General features: G+C 42.0%; 1 protein-coding gene across 1 annotated transcript in view; it reads left to right on the plus strand.

The window, feature by feature from the left end:
• Positions 1 to 11,519: 11,519 nt before the first annotated feature.
• wnt6b (wingless-type MMTV integration site family, member 6b) overlaps positions 11,520 to 19,244 on the plus strand; it is a gene marked incomplete at its 3' end in the record, with an annotated part of 24,550 nt that continues 16,825 nt past the window's right edge. Inside the window, exon 1 of the mRNA XM_080038134.1 lies at positions 11,520 to 12,194. Within this exon, the coding sequence (XP_079894260.1) occupies positions 12,115 to 12,194 (80 nt within the window). The 5' untranslated portion in view covers positions 11,520 to 12,114. The remainder of the gene's footprint in view (positions 12,195 to 19,244) is intronic.

Consider the following 19,244-nt stretch of genomic DNA (forward strand, 5'->3'; position numbering starts at 1 on the left):
TTGATACTTCTATGACACTTTTATGCCTGTTTATAAACATCTGTATAGCCTACAGTTTCTCTCTCTCTCTCTCTCTTTCTCTCTCTCTCTCTCTCAACTTCTGTCTCCTCCCCTCAGCCAGGTTTCTAGATGAAGTAAAATGAGGAACTTCGTCGACTTTTCTACTTAAAACCACAAAAAACAAGCAGGCTAAATGAAGTGGCGCTGCACTGCCAGCTAACGAGGCAGCTAGCAAACAACAGTGAGACACACGGAGGAAGATTGAGCGATACTGTTTTGAACCTACATTGTTAATTAGGCACCCACTAAATCAATAATGCACAGACACTGCGGAGAATAACATAAGACGTATTCCTACCTTCATGCTTATTTGCCCGAAGCTTCCCATAAAACGTCCATAGAGCCCTATCTATGCTTCTTTCTTTACTCTTTAATCCCGTGCGGGCCGTGTCAAACTACAGGTGCAGCTGCGCTATCGTCTCACCCCTTTTGCACCGGGTCAAAGGGCAATATAGAAGTGCGAGTAATCTGCGTTAATTTTTGTAATCGCAGTAATTTTTCTGTGATTAATTGATCGAAATTAACGCGTTCATTTGACAGCCCTAGTGTTAACCCTTATGCCCTATTAAAAAAAAGTTACACTGGGACCGTTAAGTACATTTTGTGTATTTTGCCCTTTAAACTGCATTAAAATGATGAAAGATCAATATTTTTTCACAATTCTTTTCTTAATCTTTTTCATGAAGGGGTTATTATTCAATTGATGTTGTGATTGAATAAATCACAAATAAAAATTAACCCTGCCATTTTTGATCTTATACCACTTACCGCTTTTTTGAAAAATACACATACATTCAATATTCAACTTTTTTATTAAACTTTGATTATTATTAGTATCACCGGCTCACCCATCTGAACAATAGGTGAGAAAATTGAATTTGGGGCATTATTACTTTTTGTTTAATGTCAGATTGAATAAAAAAGTTACACTGGGACCGTTAAGTATATTTTGTCTATGTTGACCTTTAAATTGCATAAAATCTATGAAAGATCAATATTTTTTCAAAATAAAAATCCATAGTTTTCATGAAGGGGTTGTTGTTCAATCTATGTCATGATTTAATTAATCACAATTAAAAATGAACCCTTTAGATGTCAGTTTCGATCATATACCACCAACCGCTTTTTTGAAAAGTACACTAAAATTCAATATTCAAATATTTTTTTTAACTTTGATTATTATTAGTATCACCGGCTCACTCATCTGAACAATAGGTGAGAAAATTGAATTTGGGGCATTATTACTTTTTGAATAATGTCAAATTGAATAAAAAAAGTTAGATTTCTACCATTGACTTACATTATAACAAACCTTTTTGGCAACCCGCCTTTAAATTAAAGTGAAAACAATGTTTTGCCGCTGATTTCCCATTTTACTGCAGAAAACACAATGCAATTGGGTAAAATGAAAGAGAATAGTAAAATGTACCCATTTTATCACCTCTTTTATCATCATGTCTGTGTGTGTGTGTGTGTGTGCATGTGTAAGTGCATGTGTGTGTGTGAAAGTGTGCTTGTGTGTGTGTATGAGAGGAGAGAAATTACAAGGGGTACAGATTTGCAGCCCTAATATCGTATGACACATGCAAACACACACCCCCCCACACACACACACACATACACACACAATCTTATTTTGTCATGGACATGCAGACGTCAGTCCATACTATCCATATCAGAACACCTTTGACATTTTTTTTAGATTTGTTGTCACAGTGGCCAGTAATCCTGAAGTTTGACAGAAAATATGAACATTTAAATTATTTTCTCGTTTGTGTCATTTGGCATGTTTGTTCCTCGGTTTGAGACCATATGAAATGAATAAATCAACTAGAAATGAGTTAAAACCTAAAATGTGATGCCTTACCTTCAACATGAATGCAAAAATTATATAAATTCTGATTTTTATCTTGCCATTGCCTAAAATGGGGCATTTTTTTATTGACCTTATTTTTATATAAGTTTATCAAGTTTACTACAGAGAAATGGGAAATTACAGTCAAAATAATTTTTCACTTTAATTTTAAGGGCTTTTTTCCTGTAGTTAACTGTCCCAGTGTAACAGAAACATCTCACACAGTCAAAATGAAGTAGATATGGATGAGTTCAATACACCTTCATATTTCCACCAGTGAAGTAGGTCTTTAATATAGTTCTATCTGAGCTGTGACACTGGTGGATAATGTAATGCCTAATACCAATTTTTTTTTTGAGATTAAAATATCTAATAAACAAAGGAGCCATTGGGTTTTTCACACAGTCAGCACATCTCATGTTCCCAACAGCAGCTCTGATTCTGTTTAAAGAAGTCTTATTAGCTGCTGAGGGGGTGATGTCATACCTTGTAAAAACACTGAATGTGTAATGGCCTCGTTGTGGTCAGCTGTTCTTATTATTTCGTCCACCCCTTAGATTAAAGGACATATTTCTTGAGCATGTCTGGGCAGTTTTTGGAAGAAGAAGTATTCCGATTTACAATTTTTAAAATCCTAATTTTAAAGCAATAAATCCTGCATTTAATATCTGAAAAAATTTACTTAAGAATATCAACAGTAACAATTACTAATTATATTGTAATGTTCAGTGTAATATTAATATTCCCCTTCTGCTCCATTTTTGTTGGCACATTGCTATTTTTATTTGTGCGTTTCTGAAACCTGTAGATGAGCAGGAGTTCATTGGCACAGTGTATTTCATGTCGCCCATGTGACGAGCATTGTGACAAAACATAACAGGGGCCCGTTAAGACCTTGCTCCATGCTGCTACAAATGCTCAAACATTTTTCCAGGCACCTTTAATTTGCAAAGTAACTAGCTATATTTGTCGACAAATTTTACTGAAATGTGGAGGAGTTCTCTTGTTTTACTCTTTAGAGGCATATGTTTCAGTAGAATGAACATTTAGATTTTATAATATAAACTACTGACAACATTTCTACCAAATTCACAATAAAAATAGTGTCATTAAGAGCATTTTGAATAAGTCATGTAGAGATGAAGATTGAAGTAAAATCCAGACTGGTCTCTTAATTTGTTCCGGGGCTGTATAACTCCTTATCCCCCTATATGTGCAAGTCACTAATGTTTTGGTCAGCTGCTTGATTGGCGCCTGCAGAATGCTGCGATCCAACTAACGTGTGTCCGATTAAAGCTAGGGTCACTGAGTCACACACCAGGCAAAACCCTGTGAGAGACAGAGAGCAGGGTTCATGTGAATCACTCTGAATGATGCAGCTTTTTGTTGACAGTTTGCAGCCGTCCTCAGCGACAGGCATGTGTCCTGGAACCAGGCTTTACTCACTCATTTGACTTGCTGTAACAAGACCTTCATTTGTATAACCTTAGTTCCTTCCTCTCTCCCCACCAAAAAAATAGACTATATACTTCTGGACATGTAAAATCATGTGGCAGCTGGGAGTATCAATACTTTATAATACAAACTCTCTCACACTTTCAGTTGGCTTATGTGTGTGTGTGTGTGTGTGTGTGTGTGTGTGTGTGTGTGTGTGTGTGCCAGTTATGAAGGAATTCCATGCACATGCCTTTCTCCTGGGGATTCCAGGGATGGCTGTGGTTTTGTTTGGTTATAGGGCCGTCATGTGTTTCCGATTTAGATCTAATTCAAGTTATCATATAAAAAAAATTAGTTCACACAGGATTTTTCTAATCGTTTTCGTCATCACGGCCGCCACAGGGAATGTGTTTTGCGGACTTAACAGTGTGGGGCGAGGCGGTTATTCAGTGGAAACAAAAGGGCACATGTGTGGCACAAAAAGAGAGAGAGAGAGAGAGAGAGAGAGAGAGAGAGAGAGAGAGAGAGAGAGAGAGAGATGGGAAAAAGAGGAGGAGGAGGGCGAAAGAGAATCACATCCAGAGATAGGTGGTGCATTCTGGCAGACAGTAGGAATCCATTTCACGCCCAGATGAAAGCAGTATGAGAAGGGGAATGTGTGTGTGTAGCCTGTGTATGATAGGTGTGGCAGGACAGGGGTTAGGCCCTGTTAGCTTTTCCTAGGTGGAGGAGGGAGGGAACGCTTCATAACCCAGACCAATGCTGTTTCAGTTCAATCAGTGACAGAGACCCAAGGGGAAGTTATGGCAACCCATTGTTTTTTGAGTATTTTTGTCTTCTACAAATAGGCTTTCTCACACAATATGACATAGGCTATGACACAGTATTGTAGTATAACACAGGCCTACAACAGTAGATTATGAAGATCCACTGTCACTTGAGTAACATGTAAGTGTATCATTGGAATTACTTATGTTGCCTAGAACGGCACAGATTGTTCAGGTCCTCTATTCATTGTGATTTTTGACATTGTATCATCGCTAGCAGCTCCATAAAGGTGTGTGTAGAATTGATTGTCATGACAGACTTTGTAGAAATTGAATATAATAATCATAAGTATGTTTTATGGTTTAAGTTGCACCATCATGTTTCTACAGTAGCACAGTATGGACAAACGTAACGGACTTTCAGGTTTTTTTTGTATATTGGGTGTTCATTGAAAATGCACCTGTAGGAAGACAAAGAAGAATTACTATAAAATAAATAACTAGATACATCTTCACCTCATCACTTGGTATTGTGGAAAGACTTGAGGCAGTGGTGGAGGATGCCATCTTTAGTAACTGGCTTCTTGTCCTTGAAGGCCCCCATAAGGGGGTTTAGCAGGGAAGCGTTGCAATCTAGAGTTTCACAACTATGCGGCTAACTACTCCGATATTGCGCACTGTATCTTTAAGGTTGTACTTTCTGAGCTACCGCTAGCAATAGCGTAGCAACATGTTCACAGTCACATGCTAACATAATGAATGACATGTTCACAATCTCAGTTTAGTGTGTTTGCATGCTAAGATTTGATTGGGCATATACATTTTTTTATGTAAATATTAAAATATTGACCTGGTGATGTGGGTAGAGGAAAACTCAACATTAGAATTCATACTTTTAGTGCGACATGAATATCTGAACCAAGTGTCATAGTCATCCATCCAGTAGTTTTCAAGAGATTGTACTCAAATCAAAAAGAGACAAGCTTATTGTGGCGCTTGAGAAAAAAGTGTGCACATCGCTGTGTGACTATGAATTTCCCAACAATCCATGCAACAGAAATATACTACCACTCTGGACCATGCTATACTGTGAGTCAAACCTTTGTCATGTCCCAAGGAAAGCCCTGTTTCACCCCTGACATTATTACTCTTTTCCTAATCCACTATATCACGTTGTTCCATCCCTGTCCTTCTGCCAAATATCTTGGAAAACAATTTTTTTTGTTATAAGTTGAATGTAATGACTGAAAAATGTGCTGCTGGCATGCTCCTATGTGAGGCTAATGTAGCTCTCAGGGCGTTCTCCTTAGCAGCACTGAAGTGAAGTCCCTGCAGATGTATTATACATGCTGGAAGGCCACGGCACATATCTCCTCTCTCAGCTATGTGATTAACATGATACCATGAGGGGACTCCAGTGGATCACAAAGCTGTTTAAGGTCAATGTTGCATCATGGGACGATACAGAGGCTTCACTTAAACTAGAGAACTATTAGAGAACACTATGGTTGTAGCTTCTGTGTTGGCTATAGCATTCACCCTACCGTAGTGTCTTTGGGCAGGAGACTGAATCCCTTTGCTCTGAGTGAAACACTTGAAGGTGATAGTCTGTGAACTATAGGGCTGAATGATTAAAGGTGCACTGTGTAGAATCTATTGGCATTTCTCAGAACAGACTTGTTAGAAACGTAACATAATATTCCTGTTTTTATTGTATGTATAATCGCTTTTGTATTGCCTTGTTTTATATCTACATAGGAGCAGGGTGCACCGCCATGTTTCTACAGTAGCTCAAAAGAGCCTTAAGCGTTTTTTATTTTATTTTGGTTCTCTGCGGGAAATGCATGTTGGGAGCTGGCGAAGAAGAAGTACTATAGAATAAATAACTCAAAACATCTCTTCACCTCATCTCTTGATATCGTGGTAAGACTTGAGGCAGTGGTGGATGATGTAATCTCTAGTATAGCTTTTGTCCTTGAAGGCCACCGCAGATTCTGCAAATTATTCCAACAGGAGGAGTTGGCAAGGGAGCATTGCAATCTAAAATCTAACCACTTGATGCTGCTAAATACGCACACAGTATCATTAATTCATTTGAGATCATAATTGCGATTTGATGCGTTAATCGCTTAGGCTGCGATTAGGATCTAAACTGCCATGTCACTGGTTTTACAAATGCATGCCATTCTCCTAGTGTGACCGCCATGCTCTACAGTCAGAAGTGACCAATGGCAACTGTGTGTACGACCACTAACAACTAACACGTACAAGTTGAGGAAAACTTTACATTTGTAGAGCAGAAAAATGGCCTCCCTTAAAGCAGCTCCGAGTAACATTTAAATATCTTTTAAACAGCCTCATGTTTCCTCTGATAATCATAAATGACCTTTAACAGCAAACGACACCATCAGTGCAAAGAAAGACGTTTTTATATAGTTTTTATTACTGTTTTTGGTATGGTCACATATTCGTATTGGTCGCAGATTTCAGTGTGGCGCAGCAACGCGATTTGAGAAGCCTATCCCTCCAGGTGAGGGAAGGGGAGCGGCAGCCTTGTTTGAGACAGTTATTTGTCGTCATGATGACTGATAACGGGGCTGAACCATCAAAGAAAAAAAAAGAGAATGCAATGAAGAAAAGCTAAAAGTGAGAGTGATATTGGCTCCGGGCGGGACACAATTTCACGGGAGCGAACTAGACTGCAGTGTTTCCTCCTAAATGAATGAGCGATAGCCTACTAAAACAAAGTTTACTTTGCCTCACCATCATCATCAGATGACCATTATTCATCTGAAATAGTCATTATTTACAACAACATAAACACATTACCTCATCGTGATCCATACTAACTGCCGTCTCTCATTCATTCGCTTTCTGTGAGGACACGGAGTCTTTCAGCTCCGTGAGAGAGAGTAGTTAGGTGACACTGCTGCTTCAACTCATTGCAATCAGGTGTGTGTGGCACTGACTGGCATTAGTTGATGCGGTGTCACTAACCCCTCTCACGGAGCCGAAAAGAGTCTGTGCCCTCACACTTTCAACACACGGACATGCACTATATTGCGCGGCGCCCTAACCATTTGACACTCGGACGCCCGGCACAAGCTAGAAAACAGCTTTACGACAGTGGGCGTCATAAAAATACTACCGCTTTTGTCCAAAGGGGCCGCCAACGGACAAAGTTACTCGTAGTGGCTTTAATGAGCGTTAGGCTAGAAAGTCAAGAGAAAGTAGTGATGCTCTAGCCTAGACTATTAAACCACTGTTACTTCATATGAAAAGGGCTCACCAAGATACTTTGAAGTAACAAATGCCATGACACGCTACCTCGCTTTGCTAAATGAGATGGTTTCAAAGAGATGCACTGATGACATTTATTCATCAATCAAGCTGCCCTCCCATAACTGTACGCTGTATCTGTAAGTTCAAAATAAGTTGAATTAAAAAGGTTACGAAATAGGAAAAATTTAGACAATATAAACCCGACAGCATTTTGTTTCAGGATGTATCTCTCTCTCTCTCCCCCCCCCCCTCTCTCTCTCTCAACATAAGAAAAAAAAGAATGGCACAAATCAAAGCCGATACCTGTCAGAAAGATCTTACCACCACTAACACTTTTTTTTCTGCAGAGGCATGCCGTACTTTTCGGACCACTTTAGCAATGAGCAGTCATCTCCTTTCAAACCAATTGATTTTGAAAACACAAGTTAAAACTGGTGTGAAACTGGTAATTCACCACAATGAACGTATTCTTGGTCAAATGTTAACAACTGTGTCATCCAGTTGCAAACAGAGAATGTTTTTCAAAGTCGGGTGGCTGGTTCAAGACACACCAACATGAGTCAGCTTGTGTAATATTAACACACGTTCATTCCAAATCTAATGGTTTGTCTTTATTTATCTGAGAAAACAGCTTGTGAGTGAAATTCTCTTGTGCTTTCGGTAGTGCAGTAGTGCATACAATATACACTGTCAAAATATAAAAAAAACATTGAAGCTGGCAGTATCATTTTAAAGAGTATCCGTGCAGCTCAGAAACAAGACTGTATGGTAAAGTAGAGCTGCACACACAGACAAGAATTCGAGCAATTATGTAGAATATGAATCTACTGTATGTGGGCTGATGGCCATCTGGTTAGGGGCTGTGTGCAGTGTCTCCTCCCAGCAGGCAACTAAAGCTGTGAGCCAAGACCCCAGGCCCAACACCCTGCCGGACTTTGAAATCAGATCTTTACTGTCCATAAAGCCTCAGCCAAGTATGAAGAATCAGCCCTCCCTAACAAAACACACTCATCCAGCAGAGAGAGAGAGAGAGAGAGAGAGAGAGAGAGAGAGAGAGAGAGAGAGAGAGAGAGAGAGAGAGAGAGAGAGAGAGAGAGAGAGAGAGAGAGAGAGGGACATGGCGAGGGAGGAATTGTGGGCAAGTGAGAGAAAGAGAAATGGAAAGAGAGAAATTGGGTGAAGAAATAGAGGGGTAAGGTGGTTAGGAAATAGATGTAGAACTGAGAACAGCCGGTATACAATGGAACAATGGTCCACGCTCATGGGCACAATTACACCATAGTTATTTATAGGTCATTGAGAGATAACTCAATTTCCATAACTTTCTATTATTGTGTTGCGGTTGGAGCCAGCTTACATATCAATGGAGCACGCTCCAAGGAGTCTTACTAGAAAAACATAATTGTGTGTTCCGTTTGAGCAACTGTGTGCTAATTGTTCACCTGGTTGTTTGACCACATATGAAGCAAGATATCCAAAGGAGAGGATACAGGGTAAATGAGATGGGGGGAAAGAGAGACCTTTTTTTAAAATCTATAACTTTGATTTGTATTAATTACAAAATAAATCAGTTTGTTTTAGACCGTAGCTGAACCGACAATTTAATCAGCAATTTTCTATTAGATTTGATAAGATTTGATAAAAAAACCATCAATAAAGAACTTGATTGCCACAAAGAAGAAGATGTGTTAAGGTGTCATTGTAAGGAATGGGCTTGTGCTGCTTTACAAATGTTCAACTGATTGCGCTCATGACCCAGTAGTATACCATGCATCTGGATAGCTCATTCTGTTTCCATTTTAACCTGCAATTGTATTGTATTTAAATGTTCTATTTCTATTCATTAGCTTTTAAATGTTTTATTTCTATTAATTCGCTTTTCTAATGTGTTTTATGTATTTTAATATTGCCCCTGTAAAGCACTTTGAATGACCTTGTGTCTGAATGGTGCTATATACATAGACTTGCCTTGCTTAGCTTACAGCGAACATTAGTTAAAAGAGAAATTTGCCTTTAACTAACAACAGTATCGCTATAATCTGTGGCATGTTAAATCACAACCTGCAGCAGCGTGGATATATTGATGTGTGAAACCTGCATTTTCTATAGCCAGCAAGCCACACTGAAGTGACCATGTCTTGAACACATTTTTATATTTATATATCTCATATCTCACAGCCCAACGCTTCTGATTAAGTTCAGGTTAGGGTGATGCGTGGGGAATATGAGGCCACAGTGGTGACACATACACAAGATATCATTTCAAATGCACCGTAGTGCAGATAAGGTTTTAAAGAGTGTGGGCTGACTTGAAACATGTGTGTCCGTAACGGGTTCCAGAGAATTAAAAAACGTTGACATCGGAGACATAATATCTGGCTGCCAAACAGCTTCTCAAATAAGAGAGTCAAGAAGAAGACAGCCTGACAAACAATATGACGATATCGACGATCATATGAAGATTATGTTAACAGTTACACTTCTGTTGGGCTATGAGAATCAGTCTACCTGCACATCCTGAGACAGCGAACAACCCTTTGAACTGTGTCAACAAATGATCATTTGACAGATAGAAAGTATGGTAAATGGACTCCACTTATAAAGCTCTTTTCCCTGGTTTTTCACATACTCATAGTGCTTTACATTGTTGTGTACACATTCACCCAATCACACACACATTCATACACCGATAGCAGCAGCTACCACGCAGGGTGCAAGCTAATTTGGTGTTCAATTGCTTGCCCAGGGACACTTCGACATGTGGCGGGGAGACAGGGATCGAACCACCGACCCTGCACTCCAGTGAACGACCCTACCCGCTTCGCCACAGCCACCCATAGCATAAACATGTAATGTGACTCAAGCCATTATATTAAATATGTACTGTTTGGTTTACATCCTGCAGGGAAACGCATGGAAACCATGTCTGTCTTTTTCATTTGATTTTTTTCAACCTGTGGGTATGAAATTTAAACACATTAGAATGGCTAGTTTGGATCAATACATGAAACCCGGCTGCTACGATAGAGTCCATATCATACAGACTATGGGGGAAAGGTAGGTTTTTTCAGTGAGAGTTAATGTGAGTGAAGGCGTGCTACACAGTTAGATTTACAGCTTTGGTTATGGTTTATGCATTGGGTGAATGGAAACCCAGGCTCACATGAAAGACAGTGGTACTTGACTGGGTGAGTTTGCCTCGTGTTACACTTGTGATTGATTGCATCACTTCAGTGGAACGAAGTCGGGTGTCAGGGCTTTTATGGGTGACTACAGTACAGTGGTGTTGGATTTCAATGGATGTGCCCTTGGCCAGATAGGTGATAATACTATAGTCCCTACACACACACACACACACACACACACAACACACACACACACACACACACACACAACACACACACACACACACACACACACACACACACACACACACACACACACACACACACACACACACACACACACACACACACACACATAATAATGAAGAACATGCAAATCCTCCAATAGCGATAAAAGCAATGATTATTGTGTGTCCGATAATTTTTCTGAGAAACCACATTGTTCTCGTTATATCTGCCCTTTTCAACTTTAGCTAAAGATAGACACACACGACCCACCCGATGGCGTCAGGACGTGCCAGTCTGTTGGCACACGTATCAGAAAGGTGCTACCACACCTGTGCTGACATCACCTCATTCCATAGGCTCTGGTTTCGAGTCCACGTAAACACACTGTATGTCCAATCTTTCTTTCTCTCTTTCTGTGTGTGTGTGTGTGTGTGTGTGTGTGTGTGTGTGTGTGTGTGTGTGTGTGTGTGTTTGTGTGTGTGTGAATGTGCATGTCTGTGTGTGTTTACCCCATTCTCTGCTCTCAGTTCAGGTCCTCCTGAAGCTAATTGCAGTCTCTCTCTCTCTCTCTCTCTCTCTCTCCCTCTCTCTGAGTGACAGCGAGGATTTCGCTTCGCCCCAAGCGACGTCACACCAGGGTTGGAAGAAGAAGACGAGCGCATTTTTCCTCCCTCTATCATCCAAAGAAAACACCTGGGCAGACTGTGGCACACACACAGGCCTCTCCTACCTGCGGCCGCTGCGCACCAACTTTAAACCCCATTGACTTCACCGTCAGCGCGTCAGTTCAGTGCGCGTCAGGGGACGACCAACATCCAGCAGCATGAACGAACATTGCTTTGATTTCTCCTAATAGCATTACATTGTTTTGAAGATCCCGCAGACGGTGGTGAGATTCCAGAGTGTCCCATACGAGCAGAGCGCGGTCATTATGCGTGCGCCTGTTTAGCAGTCTCGAGACAGGACTTCCCTGCGCAGGACCTTCGTCGGAGCGTTTTGTAAAGCATGTAAATCCACCAGTGCGACGGTTCGAGCAGAAGGACAATGAAGAGGTTAACCACAGCTTTGAAAGCGGACATCTCTCTTTCGGTAGCCTCTTGACCAACTTGTGTTGCGCGTTAAAGATGCGCCCCGACGGAAGAGGAGTTGGATGATGAACTTCTTGCGCTCTTCTTGATAGTCTGTTTCCATTGAGATTTTCATTTACATTATTTTTCTTTGCTGAGTGTGTACCACCAGAAAACAAGGACCTCCTATGTATTTGAGAAATAATCCAACTCGGTGTTGGCTGGGCTCCTCAGTACTTTAAAAGTCTTGCTGCTGGGGGGAAATCTCCTTGGAGGATTTGCCTGCGTTCACCATGACGGTTCGTCTCTCGCGGATCCAGCTGGCCCTGTTCTTCATCTTGCTCTGTCCGGTCAATATCATCGGACTGTGGTGGTAAGTCGCTGTGTATTTTACCACGTGTGTTTTCTTGCGTCTCTGTCTCTTGTCAACTTGAGATTTGAACGATCTCATCACCCCCCCGAATCAGTTGTATTTGGTTTGTGCGCACGAACACGAGGCGTAATCGGGCTTGCTATATTTATCCACAGCACCATCACTCAGCATTAGCTCACCGGCTTTTCACCTAAATACTCAGGATAGCCCCCCTGAACCGCCTGCCTTTCATTTGGGATGTCTTAAAAGACAGATATGATCAACAAAATCAGGGCTGGCAACAGAAGGATGTTAACAAGAGTAGGCTATCCTTAACTCAGCATGGATAAGAGAGGATGCCTGTAAGAAATATATATATTTAATATTGCTCCCAAAAGAAACCGCCAAAACAAAAATGAAAAAATATGAATTATTCTTATGTTTATAAAATACATAAATAATGATAGCCTACAAGTAATGAAGTTGTATAATGCTCCAATGACCCAGGGATAAGGAAGACAAATCAAAAAGTGAAAATATGTCTTAATGAGACTACATGTGGGTCCCCAGGGTGAAACACCAAGAGACCGAGAAACAGGGTGGTGAGAGAGGTGTCTGCTGTTCATTGCCTGCAGTGATACATGGAGGAGAGGGAGATTGGTGTGTGTGTGTGTGTGTGTGTGTGTGTGTATGCATGCACGTGTCTGTGTGTGTTGAGGGGGTGGGGTTGGGGGGTTCAGAGTCAGGAATGTCAGGTGGCCCTCTAGGCACAGGGGATATGTCATCATAAAACAATCCATATAGGCTCAGCTTCGGTGTGTGACAGTCAGACAGATAGACAGACAGACAGACATCCCACTGCAGATCTGCTGATAACATATTTTCTATCCATGTGGGTCTCTGTCTGTATGTGTGTGTGTGTGTGTATGTGTGTGTGTGTGTACGTGTGTGTGTGTAGAGCATGTTCGCTGTCTTGTGTGCAGTGTTTCATTAGTCAACATGCAATATTCCTGGCTTCCTTTCCCTCTCTCTCCCTTTTATATATACACACACACACACAGCACGCACGCACACACACACACACACACACACACACACACACACACACACACACACTTTTACAAAGCGGCAGTATTTGAATGTGAAGCTTTGTGATGTTTTTTTTCTTCTTTCTTCCAGCGAATCCTCCCACTGTTCATTCACAGCCCAGTCAAGGTCAATGTGGGTTGTATAGTGTCACAGAGACAGTGTAAGTCTACTGAATGTCCTTGTATGACTGCCTCATGGGCCGGCAGCATTTAGAGCTCCCCCCAGACAACTTGGTTATTATTCCTTCACTTCAGACCCTATAGGTGTGAGGTAAACACAGGTAAAGTTAGGATTTTTTCATCAGGGATTGCTGGACATAACCATTGTCATAGGGAGAATTACAGAATCTGCAGGATTAAATAGATTTTGGAACAGAAAGAAAGGACCTGCTCCCCCAGACACTGGCTTTGTGAAATGACTGATTTGATTTGAAGACCTGTCCTGCTGTTTCACACACAGTATGACTGTGTGTGAATGAATAGAACTTGGATTCCTGTAAAGTTGACCAGTTTAATACGTTGCTGAAGACTCACTTTTGTTGCATTGGCCTTTAACACAAGTTGAGACTTTGACACTCCTAACTTTTTTGTTCATGTACCGTATTTTCCGCAGTATAAGGCGCATAGAATAAAAGATACTGCAGTCAAACGTTTGACTGGGGTTGTGTTATGCATCCACTGACTAGACGGAAAGGGAACGGGGGTGGTAGGATGGCCTAGAGGTAAGGTGGCCGACCAGTAACCATGAGGACGCTGGTTCGATCCCCGGCACCGGACAGGAGGGTGTGAGTCGTAAAACTAGCAGAGGCTGGTATTGTGTCTACGGTGCCCACCATCTCTACCATTGTGTCCTTGAGCAAGACACTTAACCCCAAAACTGCTCCAGGGGCGCTGTACTGCAGCTGACCCTGCGCCCTGATCCCCTCCAAAGTGTGGTTACTTGAGAGGGGATATGCGAAAAGACAAATTTCAATGTGCCTCGTGTACAACTGACAAATAAAGATAACTTAACTTAACTTAACGTTAACAAAACAGCCCGAGGGGATAGCAGCCGAACTGCCCCGCTAGCTCGGCTGCTAACTCCGTGAGCCTGTCAAGCGCTGCCTTGGTAACGCCGGCTCGACTGCTCTGTCAGCGGGGATGATCCTCTGCCCACGGTGCAAACACCGACAGGTCTGTTACCGATGGGTTTCTAGGAAGCACTTAGTGTTTCTGCTTCAAAATAAAAGTTTACTGACTATTCTATGCGCCTTATAATCCGGTATATATATATATATATATATATATATAAGTGCGGTATCTTATATGTTGTTTTGTATTGTATCTTGTACAGCACTTTGGTCAACTGATGTTGTTTTTAAATGTGCTATAGAAATCATTTTGACTTTGACTTTTGACTGTTGCTGTTGTAAACGTGGGGTTAACACTGAACACTCACGGAGCAGCAGGGTGAATGCTATGGCCCATAGAGGGTGGATAGAAAGCACATAGGACATGGACAATAGGTTCAAGCTCTCCTGTTGGTAAAAACACACTGGCTTCTGAGGTGTCACTCAACCTGCATACAAACTCATGTGTTCAGGGGTTCATTTTCCCAAAAGATCATGGACACTTAAAAGCACCTGAACGGTTAGCAGCTGGCTAATCTGCTCTTTGTCCTATTTGCTTTGGCAAACTACATTATGCTGCATCAAGGGATACAGACACAGTATACCGTTGCTGTGTCTGGAAGTCTCAACTTGGGTGAACCTCCATTCTTTACCACTAGTTCTCTTCATCATGGTTATTTTATATTGATAAAACCAAACCTATGATTGTGTTGGGTATTGCCTCAATAAGGCTACACCTGCTGATCAAGCATACAGGAACCCCTACGCTTCAAAGTTGATCATCATAGCAAACTGTTTCATCCCAAAGTATAATCAACATAAATACAGCTTGGTGATGTGTGTGTGTGTGTGTGTGTGTGTGTGTGTGTGTACTTTGTGATCAGAAATATTCATTACTGGAGACAGCTTTCCAATAAACTCAGTGTTCAGGTGTGAAGATAAAATGCTATCTCACTGGAGTTGGAGGTCATAGCGAAGAGAAAACGGATGAGTTTTAAATTGTGAAATATAGCATGCTTACTATTGACGAAGATAAGTCACTTCTAGCCAGAGGGGTGCAGGTCTGGGGCTGAACTCTGCTGTGACCCAGCTGTGGAGAGGTCTGGGGCTGAACTCTGCTGTGACCCAGCTGTGGAGAGGGAAGGAGCTCTTTACAGGGCTCAGTCCACTACAACACATTGTTTATTTGGGTTAAAAACTGGCAAAATCCTGTCACCTCTCAGGGGCTTAATCCAATTAAAAAAAACTAAGAGAGTCTAAAACAATGACAAAGACATGCAGAGGTTAGCGCAGGCAGTACCACATTGTAATCGTCTACACTTCAAATCTGTACCAATAATTAGTGTCATTACCAGCCAAAGCGTGATTTTACGCTCAAGTAGACATCATTCTTGATCTGTGGTGTGATCAAAACACAAAGTGATAGAGCATCATTAATATAGCGGAACCTCTTTGACTATAAGCTGTGGCTAAAGCAGCTCCTTGTGTCCAAATGTTTGCGATGTTCCGTTACATTCACCTCAGCGATTGACTGACAGCACATTCTACATGTCACTCAGATCTTTCATTTTCAATAAAGCTGCAGCGGATTAAGGGAATCAACACTAAGAGATCAGCTTCTTCCTCTTTAGCCCCACTGACATACGTTGTCATCTTCTTTCACTCGCACACTCGTGAAGATTCACACACTCACACACACACACACATACACACACAGTGCCCGACTGTGGTGCGGCCAGGGTGAAGCCACACCTGTGGCCCTCTCCCCCAGTCTGCCAGGACAATGATGCTCTCTGTTGAAAGCTGCTGGACATACCATCATACATCTCTCTCTCGCTCGCTCCTCTTCTGTGTCTCTATCTCCTCCATGTCTTGAGCCCTACTTGTCTTTTGAAGGAGAATACCTATCGGGGCAGATAGGCTGTCGCTGAGGGAGAAGCCAGAGAGCTGCAGTGATAGACTGAGAGTGAGAGAGATGAAATGCGGGGAGATAGGCGTCCTTTCAGAGCCTCTCCTGATTACAGCGCTCTAATCATTTGGCCTGAGAGCACAGAGCACAACTCACAGACTCAGAGGAGTGAGGAATGTCTTTGCTCTCCTATACTGGTTTTGACTGCAGTGTTTAGCAGGGCCAACTTCTTCTGTATGTGTGTGTGTGTGTGTGTGTGTGTGTGTGTGTGTGTCACAGCCCCACTTTGGCAGGCAGCCCACCTGGAGCGTGCCACGGGCCCACAGGTGCACACGCACACACATACACACACACACACACACACACACACACACACACACACACACACACACACACACACACACACACACCGCATTTGTGTTTGTGTGGGTGTTCAGCTTTTCCCATGTGTGTGGGGTTGATGTGTGTGTCAGTCCAAATACATATCCGACCACTGGATCCCCAGTTAATCTGTTTAACATGCGCTCAGAGATGTACAAATGCACTCATGCAGTCGTCCAGTTATGGAACATACACACAGACTCTATTGTCAAAACCGCCATCATCACCAGTGGAGAGTTTCATTGTAACAGATCTTATCTTGTCCACTCCACTCCTGGTCTGAAAAGCTAGATGTCTAATCAGGACCATAGGAGATGGGCACAGATAAAGATTAAATGACGATGTGGGTTTGGCATCAGGTGGAGGACTGGATTTAACGTGTTTATGTGTGCACGGGGTGTGTGTGTGTGTTTGTGTCTGCGTGCGTGCGTGCATCCTCGTGGTGCGGTGGGCGTTCAAAATGTCAAAATGCCTCTATGATTGGACGAAGAGAGGCAGACATAGTTTGCACGTTTTGGGAGTTGGCAGAAGCCTGCGTGAAATGTAAATGGAATGTTGCACGCTAACGTAGCCTTAGCGTTAGCTTGCAATGGGCTTTTCTTTCTTTGTGCGAATCTGCTGGGTGTAGTAGTGGCTGTTTTGTGGTGTTTTAAAATGATTTGCTTTTCCTTCTTACCACCCGTGTTACTGTTACATGTTACTGTTTTGTTTATCGCACATTTTCCAAGCTTGTAACCAAGAAAGGTTCTCATCTCCTGCTAAAGGCGATATGAGTAAGAAAGGTTCTCATCTCCTGCTAAAGGCGATATGAGTAAGAAAGGTTCTCATCTCCTGCTAAAGGCGATATGAGTAAGAAAGGTTCTCATCTCCTGCTAAAGGCGATATGAGTAAGAAAGGTTCTCATCTCCTGCTAAAGGCGATATGAGTAAGAAAGGTTCTCATCTCCTGCTAAAGGCGATATGAGTAAGAAAGGTTCTCATCTCCTGCTAAAGGCGATATGAGTAAGAAAGGTTCTCATCTCCTGCTAAAGGCGATATGAGTAAGAAAGGTTCTCATCTCCTGCTGAAGGCGATATGAGTAAGAAAGGTTCTCATCTCCTGCTAAAGGCGATATGAGTAAGAAAGGTTCTCATCTCCTGCTAAAGGCGATATGAGTAAGAAAGGTTCTCATCTCCTGCTAAAGGCGATATGAGTAAGAAAGGTTCTCATCTCCTGCTAAAGGCGATATGAGTAAGAAAGGTTCTCATCTCCTGCTAAAGGCGATATGAGTAAGAAAGGTTCTCATCTCCTGCTAAAGGCGATATGAGTAAGAAAGGTTCTCATCTCCTGCTAAAGGCGATATGAGTAAGCTGAAGTTGTTTCTGGTATAACTTCAAATTTTACAAATAAAACACATCTTAGAGAAACAGCACTTTCAAACCTTTGGAACACAACATATTTTTTCTTCTCTTTTTAATTAATACCAGTAGCCACTGGTGTTTTGTTATTTGTTAGTATACTTATTCTGTCTCTCATTGACTGTATTGAGACTAGTATTTTTTTTTTTGGGGGGGGGGGCATTTTTCATGCTTTATTTGACAGTATGAAGAGACAGAGGTGAAATGGGGCAGAGAGGGGAGTGACATGCAGAGAACGACCGCGGGCTGGAATCGAACCCGGGTCTGCTGCTGGGGGGGCGGGGAGGGGACGCCCTACCAACTGAGCTAAGGGCGACCCCGACTGTATTGAGACTTTAAAAGATAATAGACGTATCACGTGCTTTTAGTTAACATGCTTAAATCACGTTTAACCAGTCGAAACCTGCCATATACTGTACCTGTCCGAATCAGATGTTTGTTTTCTCACCACATAGGATTTTAAAGGGACAGGCTGTCCCTTTAAAATCCTATGTGGTGAGAAAACAAACATCTGATTTCACATCAATTTAGCATTCTAGCTCTGCTGTCATAATGCCATGCCTATTACTGAGTCCCACACACATTCACATATATTTTCGGGGTCATCCCTAATGGTCCCACAGTCCAATGGTCCCACAGCCTTATGTTCCTGAAATTGGTTCAGGCATCACAGCTGGGTGGTCAGGGTTAGGGTAAGGGGACAGGGAGAGGTTAGAATAGGAGTGACACACACACACACACACACACACACACACACACACACACAGAGACATACTATTCTCTATTGTATAGTTAGATTATAAATGTGGGGCCGTCTTCGGGCTGTGGGGATATGGACACTCTCTCCACCTTTTCAACCCCATCTGCATATATCCATTGTTGGACCTTTTTTCTGTGGCTGTCTGTGGAGTTGTTGGGTGTGCCACTGTGTCAAGGTGCTCCAGCCCAACAAACTTAGGGATATTTCTCTTAGTTGGTCCCGCTTTATTGCTACCATTTCATTTGGATTGCGTTGCATATTAAAAACCTTGAAACCGTTGAAACCTTTTAACGAGACAAATCCCATTGTTCTCAAGACTTTTTTTATTACATGAGCTAAAACAACAAGATGATGTTTGAAAGTAATCAACATGTCTCAGACTGCAGGGTCAGGGAAAACAGGGAAGCATTTATTTGGGGGCCTGCAGA

This window comes from Ammodytes marinus (genome assembly GCF_949987685.1).
Source record: "Ammodytes marinus genome assembly, chromosome: 12".
NCBI lineage: Eukaryota > Metazoa > Chordata > Actinopteri > Uranoscopiformes > Ammodytidae > Ammodytes > Ammodytes marinus.